Source organism: Dermochelys coriacea, chromosome 6, assembly GCF_009764565.3.
Source record: "Dermochelys coriacea isolate rDerCor1 chromosome 6, rDerCor1.pri.v4, whole genome shotgun sequence".
Lineage (NCBI taxonomy): Eukaryota > Metazoa > Chordata > Testudines > Dermochelyidae > Dermochelys > Dermochelys coriacea.
The window spans coordinates 2391015-2418972 of NC_050073.1; the positions used below are offsets into that span (position 1 = coordinate 2391015).

The 27958-nt window shown below is 55.5% G+C and overlaps 2 protein-coding genes across 2 annotated transcripts; both read left to right on the plus strand.

The window, feature by feature from the left end:
- The first annotated feature begins 74 nt into the window (after positions 1 to 74).
- Positions 75 to 4893, plus strand: LOC119857009 (vitamin K epoxide reductase complex subunit 1-like protein 1). The gene is made up of 3 exons (XM_038405232.2): positions 75 to 374; positions 3406 to 3515; positions 3612 to 4893. Exons 1-3 carry the CDS (start codon positions 205 to 207, stop codon positions 3836 to 3838), a joined length of 507 nt encoding a protein of 168 aa, XP_038261160.1. The 5' UTR covers positions 75 to 204; the 3' UTR covers positions 3839 to 4893.
- Positions 4894 to 7221: 2328 nt separating this feature from the next.
- On the plus strand, positions 7222 to 25137 carry BCKDK (branched chain keto acid dehydrogenase kinase). The gene is made up of 13 exons (XM_038405229.2): positions 7222 to 7578; positions 13754 to 13820; positions 14082 to 14302; positions 17008 to 17076; positions 18240 to 18350; positions 18686 to 18733; positions 19684 to 19803; positions 21200 to 21298; positions 21673 to 21746; positions 22359 to 22487; positions 22728 to 22817; positions 23089 to 23250; positions 24640 to 25137. Exons 3-13 carry the CDS (start codon positions 14102 to 14104, stop codon positions 24782 to 24784), a joined length of 1248 nt encoding a protein of 415 aa, XP_038261157.1. The 5' UTR covers positions 7222 to 7578; positions 13754 to 13820; positions 14082 to 14101; the 3' UTR covers positions 24785 to 25137.
- Positions 25138 to 27958: the final 2821 nt, after the last annotated feature.

The window sequence follows — 27958 nt, forward strand, 5'->3', positions numbered from 1 at the left end:
CCACTAGACCCCACCCCCCTGCCATCAGCCCCATAGTTCCGCCTTCTCCCCCACTGGGTCCAGAAAACTACAAATCCCAGAACCCTTTGCTTTCCCCGTCCCACCTCCTGAAGGGGCAGCCAATGGGCCTGCGCCGGTTGCTGATTGGCAGGCGCGCGGGCCGGTGGGGGCGAGCTCGTGCCCTGCGCGCGGTGGCAGCGAGCGATGGCGGCGCCGGGCTGGGAGCGGGCGCTGCGGCTCGGGCTCTGCGCGCTGGGGCTGGCGCTCTCCGTGTACGCGCTGCACGTGGAGAGCTCGCGGGAGCGGGACCCCGGCTACCGGGCCATGTGCGACCTGAGCCCCTCTGTCAGCTGCTCCAAGGTCTTCACCTCCAGGTGCGGGGGGGGGCATTGCATGATTCCCCTTCCCCCCACTGCAACACCCCCGGCCCCATGGCATGACCCCCCTCTCCCCATTGCAGCCCCTGGCCCCAGTGCATTACTCCCCCTCCCCCCATTGCAACCCCCCGGCCCCATTGCATGCCTTCCCCTCGCTCCACTGCAACCCCTGCTCCCGACTTCAACACCCCGGCCCCATGGCATGACTCCCTTTTCTCCCACTGCAAGGCCCGGCCCCATGGCATGACCCCCTCCCCCCATTGCACCCTCGCTGCTTCCCATTGCAGCCCCTGGCCCCAGTGCATGACTCCCCCGCTCCCCACTGCAACCCCCGGCCCCATTGCATGACTCCCCTTCCCCCTACTGCAACCCCTGGCCCCATTGCATGACTCCCCCGCTCCCGACTGCAGCCCCCGCTCCCCACTGCAACCCCTGGCCCCATTGCATGACTGCCCCGCTCCCGACTGCAGCCCCCGCTCCCCACTGCAACCCCTGGCCCCCTTGCATGCCTCCCCCTTCCCCGTTGCAATCCTCCCTGCTTCCCATTCAGCCCCAGCCCCATTGCATGAACCTCCCCTGCTCCCTACTGCAACACCCCTGTGCTATAGCCCCCTTTTCTCAGCCTCCCTGTGCAATAGCCCCCCCTCCCACTGCCCCAGCCCCCCGGTGCAATCGCTCTGCTGCTCCAATCTCATGCACTATGTTCCACCCTGCTGCCCCCTGTGCTATGCCCACACCCCTTTTCGATGACCCCTATGCCGTGCTGCAGCCCTACATGCCTAGCCCAGGGGGCATACCACAGCCTCCTAAGCCCCGTGTGCTTTCCCACTCCATGGGAGAGCCCTGTGGTTGTGTACCCTCTGCTTGGTGCTTTCCTACAGCCTCAGCCCTGCTGATGACCTGGCATCTCTGTTTCCAGCCTGGCCCCTTTGTGCTCTGTGTTGCCGGCTCCCCCCCAGTTTGTTTGGTAGCTCCAGAGAGACCCTGAGATCATCTGGTCTGAGCTGGAGAGCGCAGGCCCGTCAGTTTCACCCAGTTACCTCTGTGTTGAGCGCCATCAGGCAGAGGAAGGCAAGGGGGCCCCCCAATGCCCGAGGCCCTCGCAATACCAGGGAGTGGATAATCTGAGATGTGCCCCGGTGATCCATGCTGCAGAGGGAGGTGAAGTCTGCCCCAGGGTCTCTGCCAGTCTGAGCTGGGGGAATTCCTCTTCCCAAATCTGGTGGTGGTTTCGCTGGAGCTCAGAGCTCTTGCTCAGCTTTCGGAGGCAGGGTTTGTCGTCTTGGCCCGGGTTTGTACAGCGTCTGGTGCTCTGGGCTGTTGATCCTTCTTCGGTGCTTCTAGGAGCGACTGTAAGGATACGAAGACTGGGGAGGGGGGCGGGCGAGAAACACGCATAAAAAATATAGGGAAACATGGTTACAAAACGACAAACATTTGGCAAGTGAATTGGAGGCCGGGGGCACTTGGAACTACTTTTCATCTCATTTGGAGGCCCTTAAAACTTCTTTTTAAAATGTTTTTGAAGGGTCTGGAATGAATTGCTGTCCTTTTTAGTAGAGGGGGGAAAATGTTCCTGGGGGCGGAGAGGGATGGAGGGAAAGAACCAGAGTTAAGTTTACTCAGTCTTCTGCAAACAGCCAGATCGAACGCAGGGACGGAGCAGAGGTGATGGACGCTTTATGACTGGCAGAGAGAGGTGGAAGGGGAATGACCCTGGCCTGTCAACAGAGCCAGTGGGGACTGGGTCATGTAGTGAGGATTGGGACCCAGGAGATCTTGATTTTGTTCCCAGCTCCACCTCAGATGCTGCATCTGGGCCTCAGTTTCCCCATCTGTAAAATGGGGACAATGATCCTTTGTCTGTTTAGACCGTCAGCTCTGAAGAGCAGGGACCGTCTCTCACGGTGTGTCTGCCCAGTGTCTAGAACAAGGGCGGGCCCTAATCTTGGTTGGGGAGTGGGGGGTCTGTGCAGCATCTGGAGCAGTGGGTGATCTGGTTTTGGCTGGGGGGTCCATGCAGTGCCTGACATGACAGGGGTCCCAATCTCAGTCAGGGAAAGGCAAGTTGGGTCCATGCAGTACCAGGCACTGATTTCACTCGGCGGGCGAGGGAGGGGGTGTCGGTGACAAACACACACGCAGGAATCTGGGGCGTGGGCGAAACACCAATTCTGATTCCGTCAGGACTCGTGTTTGGCTGTGTGTGTGTGTTAGCATCAGTGGGCCTGTTTGCATGTGCCTTACAAACACACGCTAATTCTGCCTGTGCTCCCCCCTCCCCTCGCAGTGGAAAACACCCTGAAACATCTGGCTGCCTGATAAACAGCTGGCTTCCCTCCTGGGAGGGGGATGGGGAAGAGGGGAGCTTTTATCAATGAAAGCGTTTCTTAGGCCACCAGTCCCGCCTGCCACACTGTGATGGGTGGGGGCCGTTGTCAATCATTGCCAGGGTGTTCTGTTTCTGCCACGTATTTAGGGACTCATGCCTACGTAGCAGTTGGCAATTGCAGGGCCCAGGGGAGCTGCAATGTAACCTGGTTCTGGACCCTATTAGGGCCCCTGGGGACTGTTCCACTCAGCTGAGCCAACCCATCCCGTGGCCCCCCCCAGCCTCAGCTCAGTGGGGTCCTTCAGTGCCAGGGGGTGTGAATTGAGCTATCATCAGAATTTGTTACTGGCATTAAAATTGCAAGGGGGAGGCAGCAAACAGGAAGGGGACAGAGCTCCCTGCGCTGGAGGCTGCAGGAATCAGAGCTCCCTGCCATCCCAGCTGGAGTGGGAGTTAGGGGCCTGGGAGTCAGGACTCCTGGGTTCTATCCCCAGCCTTGGGAGGGGAGTGGGGTCTAGTGATTAGAGCGGGGGGGGGGCTGGGAGTCAGGACTCCTGGGTTCTATCCCCAGCCTTTGGAGGGGAGTGAGGTCTAGAGGTTAGAGCAGAGTCCACCTTGTGGAAGACGAGGGCCGCTGTCTCTACACAGCCAGCCTCCTTGCAGCCTCTAGTTCTATGTCCCCATTTCTCTCTGCAGGTGGGGCCGTGGCTTTGGCTTGGTGGAAGATCTCTTGGGGAAACACAACGTCTTTAATCAGCCCAACAGCTTATTTGGCATTGTCTTCTACGTCCTACAGACACTGCTGGGTAAGTGGTGGTGGTGGTGGTGGGGTATCTACTTCATTCCACAGGGGCAGGCTGGTGCCTGATAGTCTAATGAGCCCTCTCTCTAACTGTCTCCAGGCTTCACTCCCAGCACCCTGGCGGCCGTCACCCTGCTGGGCACCTCCATGGTCTCCATCGCCGGCTCGCTCTACCTGGCCTACATCCTCTTCTTCGTGCTCCACGACTTCTGCCTGGTGTGCGTCACCACCTACCTGCTCAACGGCGCCCTGCTCCTCCTCAACTACCAGCGTCTGGTCTGTCTGCGTGGGAGCGGACCGCGCCATGCCAAGCCCAAGGGGCAGTGAGCGTGGCTGGGGGAGCCCTGGCCCAGCCCCCTCCTGGAACTGCAGTTGCGACAGCGAACCCTCTTTGTATAGCAGCCAGGGGCCCATCTAGCCCGGTATCCTGCCCCCTCCGTGCCAAACCAGATCAGACCCTGGGTCCGTCGCCCTTTAAACACAAACTGAAGCCATTTCTGGCTTAACCAAAATGCTGGTATAATGTGGGTTAAAATGGTTACGTGACGCACACATACCCGCAAGGGACTGAGTGTGAGACACACACACACACACACACAGGAGATCAGGTTTCATCATCTCCAGCAGGGGGCAGAGCTGCTTTCACGCTAGCCCGATTCTTTCCAGCAAGGACCAGCGTGTGTGTGCGTGAGGGAGAGTGAGAGACATATGACCCTACTGACATCAATGGAGGCAGGGCTGGATTCTGATCTCAATCCAGAGCGACCCATTGGTGCCACTAGAGTGAGGGCTGGATTCTGATCTTGATAAACTCAGTGTGAATGGAACAAACAAGAACACAGTCTAGCCCAGGGGTCTCAAACACGCGGCGGCCCGCTGGGTTATTTCCTGGGGTCTGCCAGACTCCCCTTCCCCCAGTGCACTGTGTCCCCGCTCCTCTGCTTACCTGTAGGCGCTTCCTGCCGCCAAACAGCTGTTTGGCGGTGCTTAGCGCTTTCCAGGAGGGAGGGGGAGGAGCGGGGAGCTGGGCGGTCAGGGGAGGAGAGGGAGAAGAGGCGGGATGGGGATATGGGGAAGGGGTTGGAATGGGGGTGGGGCAGGGGCGGGGCCTCATAGAAGGGGTGGAGTGGGGGCAGGGCTGGGGGTCAGTGATGTGGCCCTTGGGCCAATGGACTAGTCCTGTGGCCCTCATGGTGATACGAGTTTGAGATCCCTGATCTAGCCCTACATAGCCCCGGCTTGCAAGTCCCCTGCAGCAATGACAGCGGAACTTTTGTTAACTGACCAGCAGGGGGCACTGTGCACCAAATCAATATGACAATGAAGAGACGAGCTGGAGCTGCCTGTTTGTAGCTGAAATAAAGTCGCCCTCAGCAACAGGCCGCTGGGTGTGTTTGGTGTCTTGTTATTTAACCCTTTGGAAACTTGGGAGCCAGGCAATGCGTAGATAGTGGTGTCAGGCTAAAAAGGTACAGAGCATTAGGATATGGCGATAGGACAAGGGTTGGATCTAGCCTGGTGTCCTGCCCTCGCCCTGGTGCCCCAACTCAGATTTATTGAGTCCATGGATCTGGTGTCCTGCTTCCATCTCTGCTCGACAATGGATGGTTCATAAGAAGATGCAACCCCTCTTTGATGCCTTGCTGCGGTGAGCCATGAGCTCCCAGCGGGCTTCTTTCACTGCAGACCAATTGTAGCATCCATGTTCAATGTGCGTTTCATCTAGATGCAGTCTCTGATCTCTCCTTTTCTGCAGCGATGAGTTCCACAGGTCAGCTCTGCTTGGTGCAGAGATGCATAGGGTTCAAATTTCCCTGCGCGTTAATTTCACTGAAGGGGCAATTGGGCCAGTATGACCTTAAATCTGTTGCGTGCCATAATCCTAAATTGCATGTGTCAGTAGGTGAAGGTCTAATCTCCCCTTCCCTAGAGTCTTTCCACCTAACATCTCAAAGCAGTTTGCAAATTCAAGCTTGTTAATCTTCAGTGGCCCTGGTGAGATGCTGTTTCACACAGGGGGGAAACTGAGATACAGAGAGGGGTAGGGATGTGCCCGCGGTCACACAGCAGGTCAGCGGAAGAGGCAGATGCAGCTGGCTGTTAAGCTCTTTGGCCGAGGGGACCTGGGGGAGAGGGGTCATGTGCCCCCCATATTTCTGACGGGATTTATATTTTTATCTTTTTTGCATGGAGTGGGTTCACAATATGTGATGGGCAGTCATTTTTTTCCGGACTTTCCAAGCTTAATAACGTAACCAATGGGGTGTCTTTGACCCTTCACCTTAATAATTGTTCTCCCATGGCTTTCACTTTTTCAGGCAGCGTGGCATTTGCAAGTGTGTTCCTTAGGAATTGTATTTGGGTTTTTACTTATTTTTCTGAAAAGTGGTTCAGGGACAGTCTATGTTTAAATTAAGCCAATTTAATAGTGTACCTGTTGTTAGCTTTGTAAAATGGTGAAAAGACAATTAAGTTTGGACGTTTTCTACACTAAGAAGGCTACATTTCCCTGTGATTACTTGTGGCACCTTAGAGACTTAACAAATTTATTTGAGCATAAGCTTTCGTGATCTACAGCTCACTTCATCGGATGCAACACGAAAGCTCACGAAAGCTTATGCTCAAATAAATTTGTTAGTGTCTAAGGTGCCACAAGTACTCCTTTTCTTTTTGCTAATACAGACTACCACGGCTGCTACTCTGAAACATTTCCCTGTGATTGTTAATAAGCCCCAATATTAATATTAAAACTCTTTCAACAATGGCTAAATTACACTTGCCAGCAGTGTGTAGTACCAACAGAATTGCTGCTATATTTTATCTGAAGTAGTTTATCTAATAATTTATACCCGAGAGATTTGGGTAATTAAAGCCCAAAGGGAATCGACGCCGACCTCTACACATTTTTGTCTTTTAGTTGGGAAAGAAATGCAATTCTGCAAACGCTGTTACTTTGCTCCAAACAACATCACCCACTAAAGAGAGGGTTTTTTCGATCTAAACATCGCATGGTTTGGTTGTAATAATACAGCTGTATGTAGTTGTGGTGGGATTATATTCATTCACTAGATTGGTTCTGGCACTTTATTCTCAGGTAGCCCATCAAAGAAGCCAATGACAGAATGCGTAATAATTTCAGAGTGTTTTTTAAAAAGAAATTCAAGTGTCAGAGCTACCCCTGTACAACCTGGCCTTAACTCTTAACTGTATATTAAGACAACTTTCTTATTAAGATTTTTAATGCACATATGAATCCTATAACTACAGTGTTTTTCCTGGGTGGCTCAATTTTGGAACAGTCTCCATCTGCTATTACGTAGTATTGTACAGCATGACCTCAGAAGCAGCTCTAGAAATCAAAACTCCCTTGTCTCGAGTACCTGCCCTGAACCCTGCTGCAAACCACCAGAACTTTTAAATTGTGCCCTCTCCTGCCCCTCTCCTCTTTGGCGCACGGTTGGCCTTTTTAGGTGTTGGTACAGAACCTTGCACGATATTGCCCTGCTCTGAGCCTGGGGCCTCTAGCTTTTTCAATAGTAGAAACAATGAACAAAAGAACCCAGGAGTCCTGGCTTGCAGATCGAGCCCACTTCCCTCCCAGAGCCCTGGATAGAACCCAGGAGTCCTGGCTCCTGGTGCCTTCTGTACTGACGTTTCCGTCGCTCCAAAACTACAACTCCCATGAGGCACTGTGCTGTGTTTGATGCGGGGGGGTGGAATCCTGTTCCCTTTGCAGAGCATGCTGGGAACTGCAGGCGGGCCGGCAGGCTTTTCCCATTGACGTGCATGGAGATGCCCTATGGGACTACGTTCCCCATGAGGCTTTGCGCCTCCAGCCGATCATGAGGCCCTTGCTCACCGCATAGCCTTCTGGGATTTGTAGTTCTCCAGGAGACCCTTTACTGTTGACTTGCCTGAGGAAGGCTGCCGATCGGAACTACGTTTCCCAAGACACCCTGCTTCCGGGCTGCGCGGTGGCTGAGGCGCCCCCCCCCCCCTTCAGCGGCGCAGGCAGCAGGCTCGCTCCGGTCCCCCAGAGTGGAACCTTGCAGGCCCCGCATCTGGCGGTAAGGGCCCCCTTTAGAACGTACCACTGTGGCGGTGGGAATGGGGGGTTGGGGCTGTACCATTCTCTGCTTTTCCCATGTGGCGCAAGGGGATGGGAAACGGGCCCTAGGGTTTCTGATCCTCAGGTTCGAGTCCGGCCTCGGACCCCAGGGCCAACGCCGGCCGGGGGAGGGGAAGGAGTGGGGTCTAGTGGTTAGAGAAGGGGGGGCTGGCTGGAGCGGGCGTACTGGGGGATCAGGATTCCTGGGTTCCATCCCCAGCTCTGGGAGGGGAGCGGGGTCTAGTGGTTAGAGATGGGGGCAGGGCTGGGAGCCCGGACGCCTGGGTCCATCCCCAGAGTGGGGTCTGGAGGGGTGGAGCGGGGTGCCAGGGATGCTCCTGCAATGCTTTGATGCCGGTGAGTTGGCCGTGGTGGGGGGAGGCGCCGGTGCTGTACGTCCCCGATGCCAGGGCTGGACTCCTGCTGTCCTGTCCCGGCTCCGCCGCCCCCAGCTCTGCCTTCTGGAGTGCAAAGAGCCCGGGCTAGGGGGCGAAGGGCTGGCCTGGGGGCCTGGCACATACCTGCCCCCTGATATCGGGCACCCTGGGACGAGACCTGAAATGCACCACGCTGGACCTCAGATAAGAGTTTTTCACTCCCTGCCCTCCCAGAGCTGGGGAGAGAACCCAGGAGTCCTGGCTCCCAGCCCCCCCCCCCGCTCTAACCCACCAGCCCCACTCCCCTCCCAGAGCTGGGACGAGAACCCAGGAGTCCTGGCTCCCAGCCCCCCCCCCCCAACCCACCAGCCCCACTCCCCTCCCAGAGCTGGGGAAAGAACCCAGGAGTCCTGGCTCCCAGCCCCCCCCCCCAACCCACCAGCCCCACTCCCCTCCCAGAGCTGGGGAAAGAACCCAGGAGTCCTGGCTCCCAGCCCCCCCCCCCACCCACCAGCCCCACTCCCCTCCCAGAGCTGGGGAGAGAACCCAGGAGTCCTGGCTCCCACCCCCCCCCCCCCCCCAACCCACCAGCCCCACTCCCCTCCCAGAGCTGGGGAGAGAACCCAGGAGTCCTGGCTCCCAGCCCCCCCCCCCCAACCCACCAGCCCCACTCCCCTCCCAGAGCTGGGGAGAGAACCCAGGAGTCCTGGCTCCCAGCCCCCCCCCCCAACCCACCAGCCCCACTCCCCTCCCAGAGCTGGGGAGAGAACCCAGGAGTCCTGGCTCCCAGCCCCCCCCCCCCCAACCCACCAGCCCCACTCCCCTCCCAGAGCTGGGACGAGAACCCAGGAGTCCTGGCTCCCAGCCCCCCCCCCCAACCCACCAGCCCCACTCCCCTCCCAGAGCTGGGGAGAGAACCCAGGAGTCCTGGCTCCCAGCCCCCCCCCCAACCCACCAGCCCCACTCCCCTCCCAGAGCTGGGACGAGAACCCAGGAGTCCTGGCTCCCAGCCCCACCCCCCAAACCCACCAGCCCCACTCCCCTCCCAGAGCTGGGGAGAGAACCCAGGAGTCCTGGCTCCCAGCCCCCCCCCAACCCACCAGCCCCACTCCCCTCCCAGAGCTGGGGAGAGAACCCAGGAGTCCTGGCTCCCAGGCCCCCTCCCGCTCTAACCACTAGACCCCACTCCCCTCCCAGAGCTGGGGAGAGAACCCAGAAGTCCTGGCTCCCAGCCCCCCCCGCTCTAACCCACTAGACCCCACGGCCCTGAGATCTGGCTGGGTTGGATCTTCGTGATGGAGAGTTTTCGGCAGCTTGTGAACACAAGGGGGTAATTTATATGCCAAGTGGGCCTTATATGCAGCATAGTGCCTGGATGGACTGTGGCTCGTTGGCCCAGCACCAAATGCCTTGGGCGGTCTGTCTAGGGCTGGTATCCCCTCCAAGCTCACCTGGAGCTGGGGAAGCCTGTCTGGTCCCATAGCAGCCGTGGACCAGGCATTATACCCAGCATATGGCCCTGATCACTATTCCCATATCACCCCTATCCCAGTGCAGCCAGCTGAAAAGACATGTGGGGTCCCAAGACATGGTGCCCCCTTCCATCAACGTGGGACTGTATATTAGGGGGCAGGGGAGGCTAAAGTCATTCTTCCCGAACAGGCTGCATTGTGGGAACACGGCCCCTCCCCTCCATGTCCTGGAGACCATCCCCACTGGGCACAGCTGCTGGGGGTGAACTGAGGACAGGGCGGGGGGGGGGCAAGGCTGCGATGCACATTCACTGAGCACTCGCAATCCGACCGCGCCAGCCAGGCAAACGGAGCCTTGTTCCGCTGTTAGTGGGATCGCTGCTTTCCCAGAGGGAACCAGCTGCCCCAACCCCCGGACCAGGTGGGTGAATAGCCTCAGGACCCAGGAGTCCTGGCTCCTACACCCCACTCCCCTCCCAGAGCTGGGGAGAGAACCCAGGAGTCCTGGCTCCCAGCCCGCCCTGCTCTAACCACTAGACCCCACTCCCTTCCCAGAACTGGGGAGAGAACCCACGAGTCCTGGCTCCCTGCCCCACTGCTCTAACCACTAGACCCCACTCCCCTCCCAGAGCTGGGGAGAAAACCCAGGAGTCCTGGCTCCCAGCCTGCCCTGCTCTAACCACTAGACTCCACTCCCCTCCCAGAGCTGTAGAGAGAGCCCAGGAGTCCTGGGTCCCAGCCCGCCCTGCTCTAACCACTAGACCCCACTCCCTTCCCAGAGCTGGGGAGAGAACCCAGGGGTCCTAGCTCCCAGCCCGCCCTGCTGTAACCACTAGATCCTACTCCCCTCCCAGAGCTTGGGAGAGAACCCAGGAGTCCTGGCTCCCAGCCTGCCCTGCTGTAACCACTAGATCCTACTCCCCTCCCAGAGCTGGGGAGAGAACCCAGGGGTCCTAGCTCCCAGCCCGCCCTGCTGTAACCATTAGATCCTACTCCCCTCCCAGAGCTGGGGAGAGAACCCAGGAGTCCTGGCTCCCAGCCTGCCCTGCTCTAACCACTAGACCCCACTCCCCTCCCAGAGCTGGGGAGAGAACCCAGGAGTCCTGGCTCCTAGCCCGTCCTGCTCTAACCCACCAGACAACATTTCCCTCCCAGAGCTGAGGAGAGAACCCAGGAGTCCTAGGTCCCAGCCCGCCCTGCTCTAACCACTAGACCCCACTCCCTTCCCAGAGCTGGGGAGAAAACCCAGGAGTCCGGATATTTTTTCTCTCCTCTTCGATGTCTGGTGGCAGATGGCTCTTCTGTGGGTGGCGAGGTGGCACAGAGCAATTGGGGTGGGGCCTGGTATGATTCTCTCTGGTTCCTCCCCTCTGTGCCTGGTTCACGCCAGGGCTAAATGCCAGTGGCCTGAGGTAAATCCACCCATCCGGGCCTGTTACAGAGGGCAGGGAGCCAGGACGCCTGCGTTCTCTCCCCAGCTCCGAGAGGGGAGTGGGGTGTTATAGGTTTCGGGGTGGGGCCGAGAGGCAGGACTCCTGGGTTCTATCCCCAGGTCTGAGACGGGAGTGGGGTCTAGGGGGGCTGAGAGCCAGGGCTTCTGGGTTCTCTCCCCGGCTCCGAGAGGAAAGTGGGATCTTGTAGGTTTGCAGGGGGTGGGGCAAAGAGACAGGACTCCTGGGTTCTATCCCCGGCTCTGAGAGGGGAGTGAGGTTGGGGCTGAGAGCCAGGACTCCTGGGTTCTGTCCCCACACCAATAACCCCGTGTCAATGAGGCTCTCCTCACTTTGGTACGTGTGGGGTCTCCATCCCTGGCCCTCCTTGGGGTGACGCCTGTGCCCACCGTATTTATCTTGCCAGACGTCTGCCTGGCAGGGGCCCCACTGTCTGGCCGCTGCTGGAATTTGAACCAGGGCCCCGGAAGGAAAGATTCCCCCTATGACACCCCCAGCTGCGCATGATTTGGGATTGACTGGGGGGGGGGGAGTGGGTGTGTATCACAGCAGCAGCTCGAGTTGACTTAGAATGGGGGGGAGGGGGTAGCTCGGCTTGGGGTGATGTTGGGGGGCTGCTGGAGAGAGGGGGTACTGGGAACAAAGACCTCGCGTGAAGCATTGGGGGATCCTGGTTCTGTCCATGCGTCTGCCCATCCCTAGATCCTTGGAATGTCCGTCTGTCTGTCATCCTTCTCTGGCATGTCCATCTTAATGCTTGTCTGTCTGTCCATAGGTCCCTAGGATGCTGTCTGTCTGCCCATCCATCGGGTGCCTATCCATCTGTCTGTCCAACTCCAGGATGTCTGGCCTTCTGTCTGCCTGTCTCTAGGATGTCTGTCTGCCTGCTCTTAGGGTGTCAGTCCGTCTGTCTGCTTGTCCTTATGGTGTCTGTCCATCTCTAGGATGTCTGGCCTTCTGTCTGCCTGTCCGTAGGATGTCTGTCTGTCTGTCTGCCTGCCCTTAGGGTGTCTGTCCACGCCTAGGATGTCTGGCCATCCCTAGGTCCTTGGGCTGTCTGACTCATCCATCTGCTCTCTGACGCCCTCCCCACCCCCTCGGCAGCACGGTCCAGGTGCTAGTGCAGCAAATCCAACCCCTGGGTGGTCCCATGGGCCCCTCTCTGGGCGGATAGGCAGGGTGCTCCTTGGTTGGCTGCGGCAGCTGGTGTTGGCTAGTGGGGGTGGGGATGGATGGGACCAATGGGCACGTGTAACCCCACGCTGGATATTTGATTTGCCCACTCAGCGGCCAGGCAGAGACACCTGCTCCTTGGGCACCGGGCTCCCGCGGTTCCTTCCACTTGGGTGCAGGTCGGTGCTTGGCCTTCTTCTGTCCAGTCCCTGATTCGTTCTCTCTCTCTGTCTCTCTCTCTGTCTCTCTCTCTGTCTCTCTCGTCTGCATTTCCCCACCCGCCCGCCCCTTCCCGCTCTGTCCACCTGGGCTGTTCCCTGGGAGCAGATCCAGCAAGCCAAGGACAAAACACGTCACCCTGGTTTCTCTTTAATCTGCTCTCTCTCTAGCCAGGCCCTCAGTGATCTGTCCAGCTCCCCCCCCCCGTCCCCCCCCAGCTCTTCAACAGGTGTCTCGGTCACTTTCTGATCTCTCTGTCGGTCTCCTTATTTATCTCCCTCTGCATCCATTCTCTCGTCTGTCTGTCTGTCTGTAGCTAGCCGTCCATCTCCAAACAGCGCGCTTTCTCTCTAGTTTTTAATATCTATCTATCCATCTATCCCCACACCCCCCCCATCTCTCTCTCTCTCCCATACCCCCATGAATCTATCTATCTATCCCCATACACCCGTCTCATCTCTCTCTCTCCCAGACCCCCCCATGACTCTATCTATCTATCTATCTATCTATCTATCTATCTATCTATCTATCTATCTATCTATCTATCTATCCCCACACCCCCCCTCATCTCTCTCTCTCTCTCCCATACCCCCATGAATCTATCTATCTATCCCCATACACCCGTCTCATCTCTCTCTCTCCCAGACCCCCCCATGAATCTATCTATCTATCTATCTATCTATCCCCACACCCCCCCTCATCTCTCTCTCTCTCTCCCATACCCCCATGAATCTATCTATCTATCTATCTATCTATCTATCCCCACACCCCCCTCATCTCTCTCTCTCTCTCCCATACCCCCATGAATCTATCTATCTATCCCCATACACCCATCTCATCTCTCTCTCTCCCAGACCCCCCCATGAATCTTTCTATCTCTCTATCCCCACACACCCCTCTCTTCTCTCTCTCCCTCTCCCATACACCCCCCCATGAAGCTATCTATCTATCCCTCATACACCCCCCCCCCCTCCATCCTATAAACACCCTTCTGTCTGTCACTTACCCTGTTGAATCCACACATTCTCTCTTTTGGAATTTCTCAGTACACCCAGAGGTTATTACCCTGACCAAGGTCCCTGTCATGCTGGGCACTGCACAGACCCCCCCCCCCCCCCGCCCCAGCCGAGGTCCCCGTCACACCGGATGCTGCATAGACCCTTCGCCTGCCTGAGATTGGGGCCCCGTCATGCCTGGCGCGGCGCAGACCCCAGGGAGAGGCAGTCCCGGCCTCGCAGCGTTTATCATTCAAACCGACAAAGGCCGGATCAATCTCCCAGTTGTGCAGATGGGGAAAGTGAGACCCAGACAGGTGCAGTGACTGGCCCGGGATGCCACCAGGAAGCTGGAGCAGAGCAGGGGAATAGAACCCAGGAGTCCTGGGGGTGAATTATTATCTCTTCATGACGATGAATCCCCACTGTGTGTCCCTTTTCTTTTAGATGGAAACGGCGCTCCCCGCTGTTGGCAAGGAAGGAAACCACCACAAAATAACCAGGTTCACCTGAGGTAAGTGACTTCTGGAGGCCATCTATTATGAGAGCAGCTAAGAGTTCCTAACCACAATCGGGCCCACGGTTGCTGCCCAGACCGCCCCATTGAGTGCAGCAATTCCCCCCAGCTGCCTCACCCCAAAGGTGGTGCATCTCAGCGCTGGGCGAGCCATCCCTGTGTGGTATTATGTCTGGTTATTCGCCCATTGCCCCACCCCAGAGGCAGTCGCATCCCAGTGCCAGCTTTGCTCTGAACCTTCCTGTCTCTCGTCTCCAGGTGTCTGTGAAGGCAGGAAGATGCTGTGGAAAGCTCTGCTGAGGGTGGAGCTGGGGGGAACAGGCAACCGGGCCCCCTCCATGAACCGGCTCCTGTCTCCCGCCCTCCGGTACCGGTCCACTTCTGTCATGGATAACCACCAAGTGGAGCTGGCCCGAGAGCGATCCAAGACAGTCACCTCCTTCTACAACCAGTCGGCCATTGACATCGCAGCGGAGAAGGTGAGGGGCGTTGGCTCAGTCAGGAGAGAAACTGAGGCAAGCCCAGTGGGTGGCACTAGGGGGTGCTGTGCTGCAGGGAGTGTGGGAGAGGGCCTTCTCCTCTGGCTTCCTTGCCCCAGTGTGGTGCTAGGAGGCGCTGTGCTGCAAAGAGCTGGGTGGGGCTCATTCATCCTGGGATTCTGGCAAAATTCCAGCTCCCAGGACTCCATTCTACTCTCCCAAATTCCCTTCTGCTCTTTCCATTGGACACAGGATTCCTTTTCGCTTCCTGTCCCAAAGCCCTGCGCACCGCACGTCTTAGCCGGCTGCTGTGCCCCGCCCCAGAGTCAGCCGCATTTCAGCGCCAGCTGAGCCGAACCCCCTATGGCCTTGCTGCCCGGCTGGTCCCCAACTGCCCCACCCCAGAGGTGGCTGCATCTCCGCACTGGGCGACCCATTTGTTGTGTGAGAGTCATCTGTTCCTCTTTTGGCTCCTTTCCCCCACGCTGACACAGCAGCTAGTCACCCAGATTCATTCCCTGGTACAAGGGATGTGTAGCGGGGTAAGTCGGTCCCATTGTGTTAAATAGGAAGGGGAGAGCGGGCGGAAAACAGAACCTTGGCAGCGTGAGCCAACGTTAAGCAGCCAAATATTTACTTAAGAGAAACCAGGCCACGAGCTGAAGAATTTCTGCCCGTCCCCTGTACTAGAGGGGAGTTAAATATTAATTTCAGCCGCTCTCCAGGTATGAAGCTGCTGGCAAATAAAACACGCACGCACGTGCCACAGAAGAAGGGATGCATTGCCCGTCCAGGAGGTATTAATCTGGATTTAGTGAAATAGACTGGAGTCAAAAAGAAAAGGAGGACTTGTGGCACCTTAGAGACTAACAAATTTATTAGAGCATAAGCTTTCGTGAGCTACAGCTCACTTCATCGGGAAAAGTTTTTTCCACCAAATGCATCCGATGAAGTGAGCTGTAGCTCACGAAAGCTTATGCTCTAATAAATTTGTTAGTCTCTAAGGTGCCACACGTACTCCTTTTCTTTTTGCGAATACAGACTAACACGGCTGCTACTCTGAAGACTGGAGTCAGAAATTAAGGGTCCTTTTCCCTCTAGGGGGCCCCGGCTCCAATCTGGCCCCAGACGCAGGGACTGGCTGGCTCAGGGGCGTGGGGAATGGGGCACGGGGCCTGTTCCCTCTAGGGGGCGCCAGCTCTGACCCGGCCTTGAAGAGGCCGATCAGAAGCCCCCCCCCCCCCCCCCCCGCATTGCATTCGCAACTTTTGATTTCCTGTTTGCTTTTTCCAGTTAGCATCCTTTGAAAGCCCCTTCCCCGTTGCTGGGCAGTTAGTGGTATTGCCGTGGCAACCCTCTCGGTTGCCTAGGTATCCCTGGCAACTCTTGTTCTTCCTCTCTCAAGAGCCCGCACCTCAGCCAGGGGAGGCCCTGATCCTGGGCCCCGGCCCGTTAAAAGACGGGGCTGAATTGTGAGACCGAGTTCCTGAGGAACGAAGTCGGCTTGCTTGGTGCTGAGATGCAACCACCTCTGGGGTGGGGTAGCTGGGGAACAGCCGCACAAGGGAACAGGCTGGGGGGACGGGAGCCGTTACCCACACGGCCCTCCCAGGCGCTGCAGATTGAAGGCATCAGGACGGCTGGAGCTGCTCTGCACCCCGAGGCGGGTGCTGGCTCAGCACCGGGGAATCTGGGGCGTTGGTCCCAGCAGCAGGTCTGGGCTCCCATGTGCCTCCTGGCAGCGAAAGCCGCGGGGACTGCCAGCTCAGGTGTTTGGCACGACCAAGTCCAGGGTTCGCCCAAGGGCCCATCTAGCCTGGTATCCTGCCCCCTCCCTGCCACTTGGATCAGACCCACGGGCCCATCTAGCCTGGGATCTTGCCCTCTCCCTGCTGGCCCAGAACAGACCCATGGGCCCATTTAGCCTGCTGTCCCCCCCTGTGTTAGAGCCTGGTGATGTTTGCTGTGTTGGGGTTTCCAATTCCTCCTTCCCCAAACTGCCCCTTCCTGAACCCCAACCCTGACACTTGGCTGTTCTGTGTGTGTGTAATGTGCTGGCTCTGGGGGGGGGTGTCCAGCCCTGTGTGGGGGTCCCCTGGAGAGATGGGGTGTCCAGCCCCAGGTGGGGGTCTCCTGAGGAATGGAATCAAGCCCCTTCCTCCTCCGTTCTTGCTGTCTGGTTCTTTTCTCTCCCTCTGCTCTGCTTCTTTCACCATCTTTTCCCTCCTTTTTGTTTCTTCCTCATTCAGTCTTCTTTCTCCATTTCTCTTTTTTCTTTCCTTCATTCACTCCTTTCTGTTTCCTGTCATTTCTCCCCCATTAAATCCCATTTCTCTCCTTTTTCTTTCCTGTCTCATTCATTCTTTCCCTCACTAGTGCTCCTTTTATTTCTTCCTCATGCATTCTTGTTTTTCTTATTCACTCTTTTCTCTTTCCTTTCTCCCTCATCCACTTTCCCTCTCATTCCTTTTTTGTTTCTTCCTCCTTCATTCTCTCGGCGTTCCTGTCCCATTCTTTCCCCATCTTACACTCCCTCCCTCCCTCACCTCTGCTGTGGGCACCCCACAGACCCACCCCCCATGCCCCACCTGGGCGTGGCCGTGCCTTACAGCTGTATTGCCATGCTCCACCTGCTGTTCCCCCCTCTGCCCTCAGGGGGTGCTCTGGACCCCTCACTAATCCGCCTCATTCCCATTCTCTCCCAGCCGTCCGTGAGACTGACGCCCACCACCATGCTGTATTCGGGACGGTCGCAGGATGGCAGCCACCTCCTGGTAAGCTGTGGACCGGCACAGCCCCCCAGCATGCCCCCACCTGGCCCATCTGAGAGCTCCAACTGAACCCCACTTTACCAGAGGGGAAAAAAGTGCTATCCCTGTTATACATGCAGGGGAAACTGAGGCACGGGGGGAGGGGAAAGGATCACCCAGTCACGCAGGGAATTACTAATAGAACCCAGGAGTCCTGGCTCCCAGCCCCCTGCTCTAACCACTAGACCCCACTCCCCTCCCAGAGCCAGGGATAGAACCCAGGAGTTCTGGCTTCTGGCCACTCTGACTCTAGTTCTGCTGGAATTGGTGGGGGGAGCTGCAGGCTGCAGGTTGGGTCCTGTGAGGGATGGATGGAAGCAGCCCTAAAGATGCCAACAGATGGGTGCCAGCATCTCCTGAGCAGGACAGATGCCAGGACACACCCAGCTAGTGCGTCATTCAGCCTGTGGGCTGGGATCTCTTAGGACTCCTGGGTTCTCTTCCCAGCTCTGGGAGGGCAGTGGGGTCTAGTGGGTTAGAGCGGGGGGGCTGGGAGCCAGAACTCCTGGGTTCTCTCCCCAGCTCTGAGAGGGGAGTGGGGTCTAGTGGGTTAGAGCAGGGGGGGCTGGGAGCCAGGACTCCTGGGTTCTATCCCACTGTGTGTGTGCAGCTGAGAACTGACACACTTGTTGCCTCATTGCTTAGCACAGTTCTCCAGTCTGCCCAGGCCTGAAGGTTTGCTGGCTGTTTCCAGGCAGATCGCCCGGCGTGTTACATCCTGCCTCGTTAAATGAACTGATGGGATAGTAGCAACCTTCATCCAAGTCTCTGCACAGGAAAGGCTCACCCAGCACTGAGATGCAGCCACCTCTGGGGTGGGGGCAGTTGGGGAACAGCCGTGAAGTTTTTCTTCAAAATAGTTTAAGACAGAAAGTGAAGGAGAATTTGGACTGGTTGATTGCAGGGGGTCGGGATTAAGGGAGGAAGAACAGAATCAGGCACAGGCCTTACCTCTTTAGTTTGATTAAACCAGGAGTCCTGGTTCCCAGCCCCTTCTGCTTTAACACTGGACCCCACTCCCCTCTCAGAGCTGGGGATACAACCCAGGAGTCTGGCTCCCAGCCCCCTTGCTCTGGCCACTGTCCCCTGACCCTGGTCAATTACACTCTGAGTTCTTCCTCCTGTAGAAAAGTGCCCATTACCTTCACCGTGAGCTGCCCGTCCGCATCGCCCATCGCATCAAGGGTTTCCGCAGCCTCCCCTTCATCATCGGATGCAACCCCACCATCCTCCATGTGGTACGTACCTGAGCGGGGGCACAGCTGAGGGACACCGTGAGGGGGAAGGGGACACGGGGTTAGCTGGCGGTTGTAGTGTGGGTGGGGTTAGAACCCAGGAGTCCTGGCTCCCAGCCCCCCCTGCTCTAACCCACCAGCCCCCACTCCCCTCCAAGAGCTGGGGATAGAACCCAGGAGTCCTGGCTCCCAGCCCCCCCTGCTCTAACCCACCAGCCCCCACTCCCCTCCAAGAGCTGGGGATAGAACCCAGGAGTCCTGTGCTCTATCAGGTAACCCTGCTGCCAGTCAGTGTTTCCCTGCCTCGCTTTACGCTTATTCGTTTTTCCGTCCTTCAGCATGAGCTGTACATCCGAGCCTTCCAGATGCTGAGCGAATTCCCTCCGGTGAGTATTCGGTTACCGGGTGGCCCCCAGCACCCAAAGCGCTAGTTAAAATACGGGAACAGGTTATACGTTCCCTTCCCCCATCGCCAACTGATTCTGTGCCTGGGCCAATCGAGCGAAGGGTTGAATATCTGCAGGGAGGGTCAGGCTAACCTAGGTTATCACATCTCCATCCACCCAACTCCACATTGCTCCATCCTCCCTTGAAGACACCATCCGTCCCTGTACATGTATCTCAACTGGATCCATCCGTCTGTCAGTCCCTCCATCCATCTGTACGTGCCATCCGTCTGTCTCAGCTGAATCCATCCATCAGTCCCTCCATCCATCCCTCCCTGTACATGTCATCCGGTGGTCTCAACTGGATCCATCCATCCGTCAATCCCTCCATCCATCCACCCTGTGCATCCCATCCACCTATCTCAACTGGATCTAGCCATCCATCCATCCATCCACCCCGTGCATCCCATCCACCTATCTCAACTGGATGTAGCCATCCATCCATCCCTGTAGACGTGAGCCATGTATCTTGGCTGAATCCATCCACCCCTTACCTGCTATCTGTCTGTCTCAACTGGATCCATCCATCCATCGGTACACACCAGCCATCTATCTCGACTGGATCCATCCCTCCATCCATCTCTGTATGCCCCATCCAGCTATCTCAACTGAATTGATCGATCTATCTACGTTTTCTTTCTTTCTTTCTTTCTTTCTTTCTTTCTTTCTTTCTTTCTTTCTTTCTTTCTTTCTTTGCTGTTCTGGCCTTCGGTCTATATGGCTAAGGTGACACAATAAATTTACCATATGCTGGTGGTTTGGTGGAATTGGGACATGGCCCTTACCCCTCTCTGGGGCACCGGCTCCGATCTGGGGCCTGGGCCTTTCCCCTCCAGGGGGCGCTGACTTCCACACGGGTTCATGTCCCTTCCGTCCTGTCCCCCTCCTAGATCAAGGACCAAGAGGCAGAGACCCAGTACTGCAAGCTGGTCCGGCAGCTGCTGGATGATCACAAGGACGTGGTGACGCTGCTGGCCGAGGGGCTGCGGGAGTGTCGTAAACACATCCAGGTATTGGGGGGGCTGCGATTGTGAGAAGGGTTAAAGCAGGGGGGGCTGGGAGCCAGGACTCCTGGGTTCTATCCCAAACTCTGAGAGGGGAGTGGGGTCTAGTGGGTTAGAGCAGGGGAGGCTGGGAGCCAGGACTCCTGGGTTCTCCCCTTGGCTCTGGGAGAGGACTGGGGTCTAGTGGGTTAGAGCAGGGGAGGCTGGGAGCCAGGACTCCTGGGTTCTTCCCTTGGCTCTGAGAGGGGAGTGGGGTCTAGTGGGTTAGAGCAGGGGAGGCTGGGAGCCAGGACTCCTGGGTTCTCTCCCCAGCTCTGAGAGGGGAGTGGGGTCTAGTAGGTTAGAGTGCGGGGGCTTGGTGCCAGGACTCCTGGGTTCCATTCCCAGCTCTGCTATGCGCTCTGCTGGGTGAGCTTGGTTAAGTCACGTCCCCTATTGGTGTGTCGTTTTCCCCATCTGTAAATGAGACGGATATCATCCTTCGTAAAGTGAGATTTGCTGATGAAAAGTACTACATGAGCATTTGGAATGATTATAGCACGCACTGTCACTGCTGAGTTAATGCTTATTAATTATTATTTAGAATGATCATTTTTGCTAGTACCTTTAATGTCTATTATTATTGATGACTAATTATCATCATTTCCGGATTTTTGTCAATATTCCACCTACTTATGTCTAAATCATTATGTTCTGTGTTTGTAATTTAATATTTTACTAACTGGGAAATACATATTTTATTATCAATTATTAATTCCCCTTATGCTTGTTGTATTTATTGTTATTTTGGATTAATTATCCTTATTTCAGTATTTCCCCTCCATTATACTCATTTCCGATCATCAGTATTCATCTTTTACTAATCTTTTATTGATTCTTGTTGATTTTCTCTTGCATTGTATTAGCTCCTTAAATCCCATTATGCTGATTGCGTTTATGATTATTTTTGAATAATCATTCAATATTTTAAGCCCCTTGTCGATGTCTAGGCTTGGCGGAATTCCATTTTTATTTGTTTGTGGCTTCCATGGAGAATATCAATGTTTATTTTTAAGCTTTTTAAATTTTTTATCCATTTATTGTCTCTGGTTATTACTCATAAATAACCCTGTCTGTCCGAGCCATACGGAAGTATTTGGCTTTGGTTCTGGGTGTCGCCTCGGTGTTAGCACAGTCCTGATTTCTTGTACTTAACTCATGTTCTCCATCCGTAGATCTCAAAGCGTTTTACAAAGGAGGTCGGTATTTTTATACCCGTTTTTTAGATAGGGACACTGAGGCATGAAGCAGGGACATGACTTGCCCAACATCACACAGCAGGCCAGGTCCCCTGAGTCCTCTCTGCCTGTTTGTTAAGCTGTTGTCTGTTAACCCCTTCGCTGCTGTTCTCCTCCCGTGTCAGGACGAGAAGGTTATCCGCTATTTCCTAGACAAGACGCTCACCTCCCGGCTCGGGATCCGGATGCTGGCGATCCATCACCTGGCGCTGCATGAGGAAAAGGTACGGCCTGGCCCCTGCTCGCCCATTCCCCTTGGCTCCCTGCCGCCCTAGAATGGGCAACACACGCAAAATAGCTGGCTGCCCCCAATGGATTAGAGTCGGCCCCCTGGAAATTCATAATATATTATGGAACCACCCTGCTTGGGTCTGGACCCTTCCCTCTTAGGGGGCGCTGGCACTTCTCCGGTCCCAGGGTGTGGGACTGGCTGGCTCAGAGCGGAGGGAAATGGACATGGAGCCTTTCCCCTCTAGGGGGCGCTGGCTCCTCTCCGGTCCCAGAGCGGGGGACTGGCTGGCTTTGGGGGGGAGGGGGGGCAGGGCATGGGGCACGGGTTAAAGCCTTGCCTGATTGGTGCTCTCTGTCTGATTGGCAGCCGGACTTCGTGGGCATCATCTGCACCCGTCTCTCCCCGAAGAAAATCATTGAGAAGTGGGTGGATTTTGCAAGGTACGGAATAATGGCGGTCTGTGGCGCCACCTGATGGAGGCAGCCTGGAGTTGCACCTTTTACATTTTGCCCTGCTCCGAATTAAGTGTAGCGTGGCGGGAGAGCGGAGGAAATGTCTTCTTCCTCCAAGTGTCGCTCCGCTGGATCGGCAGGTGGATTCGTACAGGGTGGTTCCCTTCTCCCGTTGAGTCGGTGGCTTGCAGAGAGCCTGCTGTTCTTGTTTCATCACTAACCGGCCGAGATGTGTCTGGAGCTCGGCAAGGAAAAATCACCCGGGTTTTATGAATAGATTTTTTTTAAGGGTAGATGATTGGATGCTGCATGTGTCTAGGGAACTCCCTGAGATATGGCTGGGGCGTTGGGGATGTTCATTCATCCTGAATGGAAGGGGACATCTGTCCATATAAACAAGAGTGGGGTCTAGTGGTTAGAGTAGCGGGGGGCTGGGAGCTAGGACTCCTGGGTTCTGTCTCCAGTTCTGGCAGGGGCATTGGATCTGGTGGATTAGATTGGGGGGAGTCGGAATCAGGTTTGATCCGGTGCGGTGGGGAGGTTGAGTGACCGACCCAGCCTGGCTATTGGTTTGTTCCTTCCCCCTTTCCCTGGGTGTAGGCGTCTGTGTGAGCACAAGTACGGGAACGCCCCGCGGGTGCGGATCAATGGGCACGTGGCTGCTCGCTTCCCCTTCATCCCCATGCCCCTCGACTACATCCTGCCGGAGCTGCTCAAGAACGCCATGAGGTGAGCTCCCCCGTCCACCCAGTGCATGGCAAAGGGGCTGGCTCAGGGGGGCAGGTAATGGGACATGGGGCCTTTCCTCTTTAGGGGGCGCCAGCTCTGATCCAGCCCCAGGGCAGGGGACTGGCTGGCTCGTGGGGGCAGGGAATGGACACGGGGCCTTTCCCCGCTAGGGGGCACTGGGTGGATAGGCGGGGTGGGGCCTGATTTTAGGCAACATTTTTCACTCTCCCCCTTCCCCAGAGCCACCATGGAATCTCACCTGGACACTCCGTACAATGTGCCTGACATTGTCATCACCATCGCCAACAACGACATTGACCTGATCATCAGGTACCGCGTGCCGGCTGTGACAACAGCCGGCTTAGGTTGGAATCCCGCCCCCGGTGACGTCAGCGAGGGTCCCTCCGGGGTCGCTGAGGCAGGGGCCGAAATTAAGAAAGGGGAAATGTTGGTGGTAAATCGGGTGGGCCCAGATGGGGCATCTCTGTCGGGGAATAGACGATCCTGTCCCGGGCGGGGACCAGCTAGATTTGGTGGAAGTGGGATGAGCCGTGGTGTGTCGGCTGCACGGTACCGAATGGACCCTGTTTCCCCCCGATAGGATTTCGGACCGGGGTGGCGGGATCCCCCACGAGCACCTGGAGAAGGTGACGGATTATCACTTCACCACGGCGGAGTCCAGCGTCCAAGACCCCCGAATGAACACCCTCTTTGGGAACATGGTGGACATGGTCAACAGCGGCCAGTCAGGCCCGATGCACGGGTGAGTCTGGCGCTTCGAGCCACCGCGACGCCAGCTGCATGGTAGCATTCCCGGCATCCTCCGCCAACGGGGCGTCCTGGATGGGTCCTCTGCCGGGATCCGCCGAGCCGGGCCGGAACAGCGTTTCCTCATCCTGCCAATATTGCTGAGAGTTTGAAGAGATTCACCGAATCAAAATCTTGACAACATCCCTGGATTGAAAAGCTGATTACCCCCACCCCCCATTTGGGTCCATTGAAACGTTTCGTTTAGATCTTAGGAAAAACTTTCTAACGTTAAGGCTAGTTCACCCCCAGTTGGGAGCTTGTGGCATCCGCACTGTTGGAGGTTTTTAAGAACAGGTGGGACAAATGCCTGTCAGGGTGGGTCTAGGTTTACTCCGTCCTGGTCTTAGCACAGTGGCCGGACTTGATGACCTCTCGGGGTCCTTTCCTGTCCAACCGTTCTGTGATTTCAAACCGTTTTCGCCAGCTGATCAGTCTGATGAGCTCAAAGGTCGAAGGGGTTTCAAACGGGAAAATTGGAACGTTGTCGTTTGGGAAAACGTTGAAACGTTTTGTCCGTTTCCAATTTGTTTATCCCGTGTGCTTCGACGAAAAGACGAGTTGTCAAACAATTCCCTGGTGGCTCTGCCCCGCCACCGTTGGTTCCACAGACAGGTGGCTCTGCTCCCAGAAGTGGTGAAACAGGACGGAGATTTGGAGCGGATAGAACCCAGGAGTCCTGAGACCCAGCCCCCGTGCTTTAACCCACTAGACCGCGCTCCCCTCCTACACAACCCAGGCGTCCTGCTTCCCGGCCCAGGACCACACCACCGCATCTCCGTGTTGGCCATTTACAATATGTTGCATGCATGGGCGCTGACTTTTATTCTTCCCGGTGGGTGCTCAGCCCTGAGGCCCTGCCCTTCCTCCACCTCTTTCTGCCCCCACTCCACCCTTTCCCCGAGGTTCCCTGACCGTCCACTGCTTTCTGCCCTCCCCCAAGCGCCTCCAGCCAGCTACCATACAGCTGAGCGGCAGCCCGGCCAAACAGCTGCGAGCGGTGGGTGCTGAGCACTCCCCAGTTTTTTTTCTCGTGAGTTCTTGAGCCCCAGAGCACACACAGGGTCAGCACCTATGGTTGTGTGTATTCTTATTTATTAGCTGTGGTTATGGTCACGCCTAGGAGCTCAGTTATGGCCTAGAACCCCATTGTACTAGGTGCTGTATGTTATTAGGCATATTATCGTAGTGCCTAGGAGCCCAATCATGGCCCAGAACTCCATTGTGCTAGGTGCTGTACGTTATTTATTAGGTGTATTATGGTAGACCGAAGAGCTGACAGTTTCAATCTATAACTCCAGTGTGATTACACCGCCTCCCCCCCATCTGTCTGTCTCTGCCACAGGTTTGGCTTCGGGCTGCCGACCTCCCGTGCATACGCCGAGTACCTGGGGGGCTCGCTGCGCATCCAGTCCCTGCAGGGCATTGGCACCGACGTGTACCTCCGTCTGAAACACATTGACGGCAAGGAGGAGAGTTTCCGCATCTAGAGATGCCCCCCTCTCGCTGGCCAGTGGCCCCCTCCGCATGGACATCGGCTTTGCTTCCCGTCACTCTGTGCTTGGATACCTACGGCCCCGGACTCCTGGGTTCCCTGCATCTCCACAAGGGGGCGGGACTTTGTGCTTACGGATGGGACATCGCCTCCTGCTGGTTATTCCAGTCCCGCCCCGGGAGCACCCTAATGGATTCTTTATTCTGTGGGCTGGGCATGGGTCGACCAACCCCAAACAGGTTTTTAAGGCAACGGACGCTTCACGGCGCATGTACCTCCCTTGGTAGCTCCACGTTGCCAGCACCTTGCAGACTCGTTTTCTCACCCTTGTTTCATTCCCTTCTTCTCAAGAAACCAAATCGAAGGACGGCGTTGAAGTGGGGGGAAGACTTTTATTGCTTTGCATGACCCCAGAATCGCTCCCCCCACATCTCAACAGCCCCACCCCTCCACACTTTGGACAGGGGAAGAATTTTATGGTTGCACCTGGATGCTGGATTCCCCACCCACCCACGGCGCGTGGCAGATGCCAATTCTAGCCCTGGTTTTTGTTTGCCTGCTTTCTCATTTATTTCAGGGGGGTGGGGGTGGGGCAGGATGTGGGTTTGACTCCCCTCCTCGGGGGTGGCCAGGGGAACCAGACCCTGGACGTGTATCTCGCTGTGATACCGATTAAAAGTGCCGATTCTGAAAGGCGGCAAGGCCGTGTGACTCTGTGCCGGAGGGAACAGGGCAGAGCTGCGGTTCCTTGCATCGTTGTGATCATCTAGTCAGACACAAGCTGTGCACCTTCCGCAAATTAACTCCTATTTGAAGTAGAGCAGATCTTTCAGGAAAACATCCAAGCTTGATTTTTAAAATTGCCAGTAATGGAGAATCCATCACGACCCTTGGGAAGTCATTCCAGTGGTTAATTCCTCTCAATGTTAAAAATTTGCCCCGGGTTTCCAGTCTGAATTTGTCTAGCTTCAACCACCAGCCATTGGACGGTGTTAGATTTGTCTGATAGCTTGAAAAGCCCGTGATCAAATATTTGTTCCCCTTGTAGGTACTTAATAGACTGGGATCAAGTCACCCCCCTTTACCCTTCTCTTTAAGCTAAATAGATGGAGCTCCTTGCGTCTGTCACTCATATTGGGTTCGGGAAATGGGCGGGGGAAGGTTGGATGTTTTGCTAGAAGCTCTGCTCTAGGAATTATTTTGGGGCAGTTCTCTGGCCTGTGTTATATGGGGGGAGAGGGGGTATCAGACGAGATGATCCCAAAGATCCTTTCTGGCCTTGGAATCCATGACGTGTGAAAAGCCCGAGGACACGGATACAGGGCGTTGCGGGAATGGCAGTGGAGTTCAACATGTGAGTGTGGATGATGATGGGGGACATGGGGAAAAAAAGGGTGGGATGACACACAGTGACCCTGCCGTGCAGCTCTGCTCTCGGCCTCTCTGTGGGAAGGAGCTCTTCTGGTTGCTTGAGGGTGTAGCGGAAAGGAAATGATCTGGTGAGAAATTTGCCCTTTTTCTGCCACCGGTGAAGGCAAGAAACTTCCTCTTTTAAACAAGAAACAAAAGTTGAGGTTCTCCTCTGTTCACATGACATCTTTTGGATCCGGGGCCTATTCTCTCCTGCTGGAATATCCAAAAGCCGGGGGGTGGGAGGGGGCTGTTCCTATTTCCCCCATCAGATATTCTATCAGGGGAGGGTCCTCCAGGAGTGTTTTTTTTCTGTCTCCCTCCCACTCTTCTTGTAGCAGCTGGAAGTATAATGTTTGTGTGTGTCCATCCGTCCCAGTTATGTGCTTATACCTCCATCCCCTTTCTACTCTCTCTGAGTTCACACTGTCATGGGTCACGTCTCCTGCCCCCACGCAGCTCTGGGTGTAATTTTGCAATTCCCCTTCTCTTATATCGATGATCTGTGACAACATCCCATCTATGCCAGCTGCTTATTACTGGGCAGAGCCACCTGGACCCTGCATCTCTTCCCTTTGGGAGTCTGTGACCAATGCCATCCAGGGATCAAACAGCCTTCTGGAAACAAATAGATTTATTAGCCCATGGAACAAAACAGTTGAAGAAAAAATGGTTTCAAAATAACCAACCAACAGGTGTGTCTGGCTTCATCCAATCTTATGATGAGACTTGGATGAATTTTTTTAATAATTTCAACAGATAATCCCGATGTTTATTTTTAAGCATTTTAAAATTTTTTTTATCAATTTAAATTTTCACAGTTGTGCAACATTGTGGAGAGTCAGACAATAATTTAATGACAGTAGAGGTTGCGATTCAAAAAGTTCAAGCTTTACAACCGTTCAAACACAAACTGGCAACATCCCGAGTCAAAGTACGTTAGCGAGACAAGGTGGATGAGGTAATATTTTTCATTGGACCAATTTCCGTTGGTGAGGTAGCCAAGCTCTCCGGCTACACGGAGCTCTTCTGCAGGTGTGGGAAAGGTACTCCGAGTCACTGCTAAATAGAAGATCAAACAGATAGTACAGTGTAAATAGTTAGCTCATACTCTTAGCCTCAGGGACCATTCAAGGTGGAACAGCCTGTTCACGCTCCTTTAGTCAATGGACAGAAAAACATGGTTAGCAGGTTACAGATTGTTGGAATAAGCCACAAATCCAGTGTCTCTGTTCAGTCCATGATTTTGTATCTAGCAAAGTTATGAATTTAGGCTCCCAGGCTCATCTTTTGAAAGTGTGGCTCAGGTTTCCTTTGAGGATGGGGACTGACAGGTCAGATAGAGAGTGATCGCTTTGTGAAATGTTTCAGAGTAGCAGCCGTGTTAGTCTGTATTCACAAAAAGAAAAGAAGTACTTGTGGCACCTTAGAGACTAACAAATTAGTCTCTAAGGTGCCACAAGTACTCCTTTCCTTGTTGTGAAATGTGTTCACCCACAGGTGACAGGTGTTTTTGTGTTTTACCATTTCCTCTTGTGAGTTCATCTGAGAGTATAGTGATTGTCTGGTTTCACCCAACTGTTGTTGTTGGAGCATTTAGTGCACTGGATGAGGTACACCACATGTTGTGATAGGCATGGGTAGGACCCATGGATCTTGAAAGGTGTTTTGTGGAGGGTGTTGATCATTGTAGCAGATGTCTGCAGGTTTTGCATCTCTTGTTCTGGCAGGGTCTGGTGCCACTTGAGTTGGTGTGTCC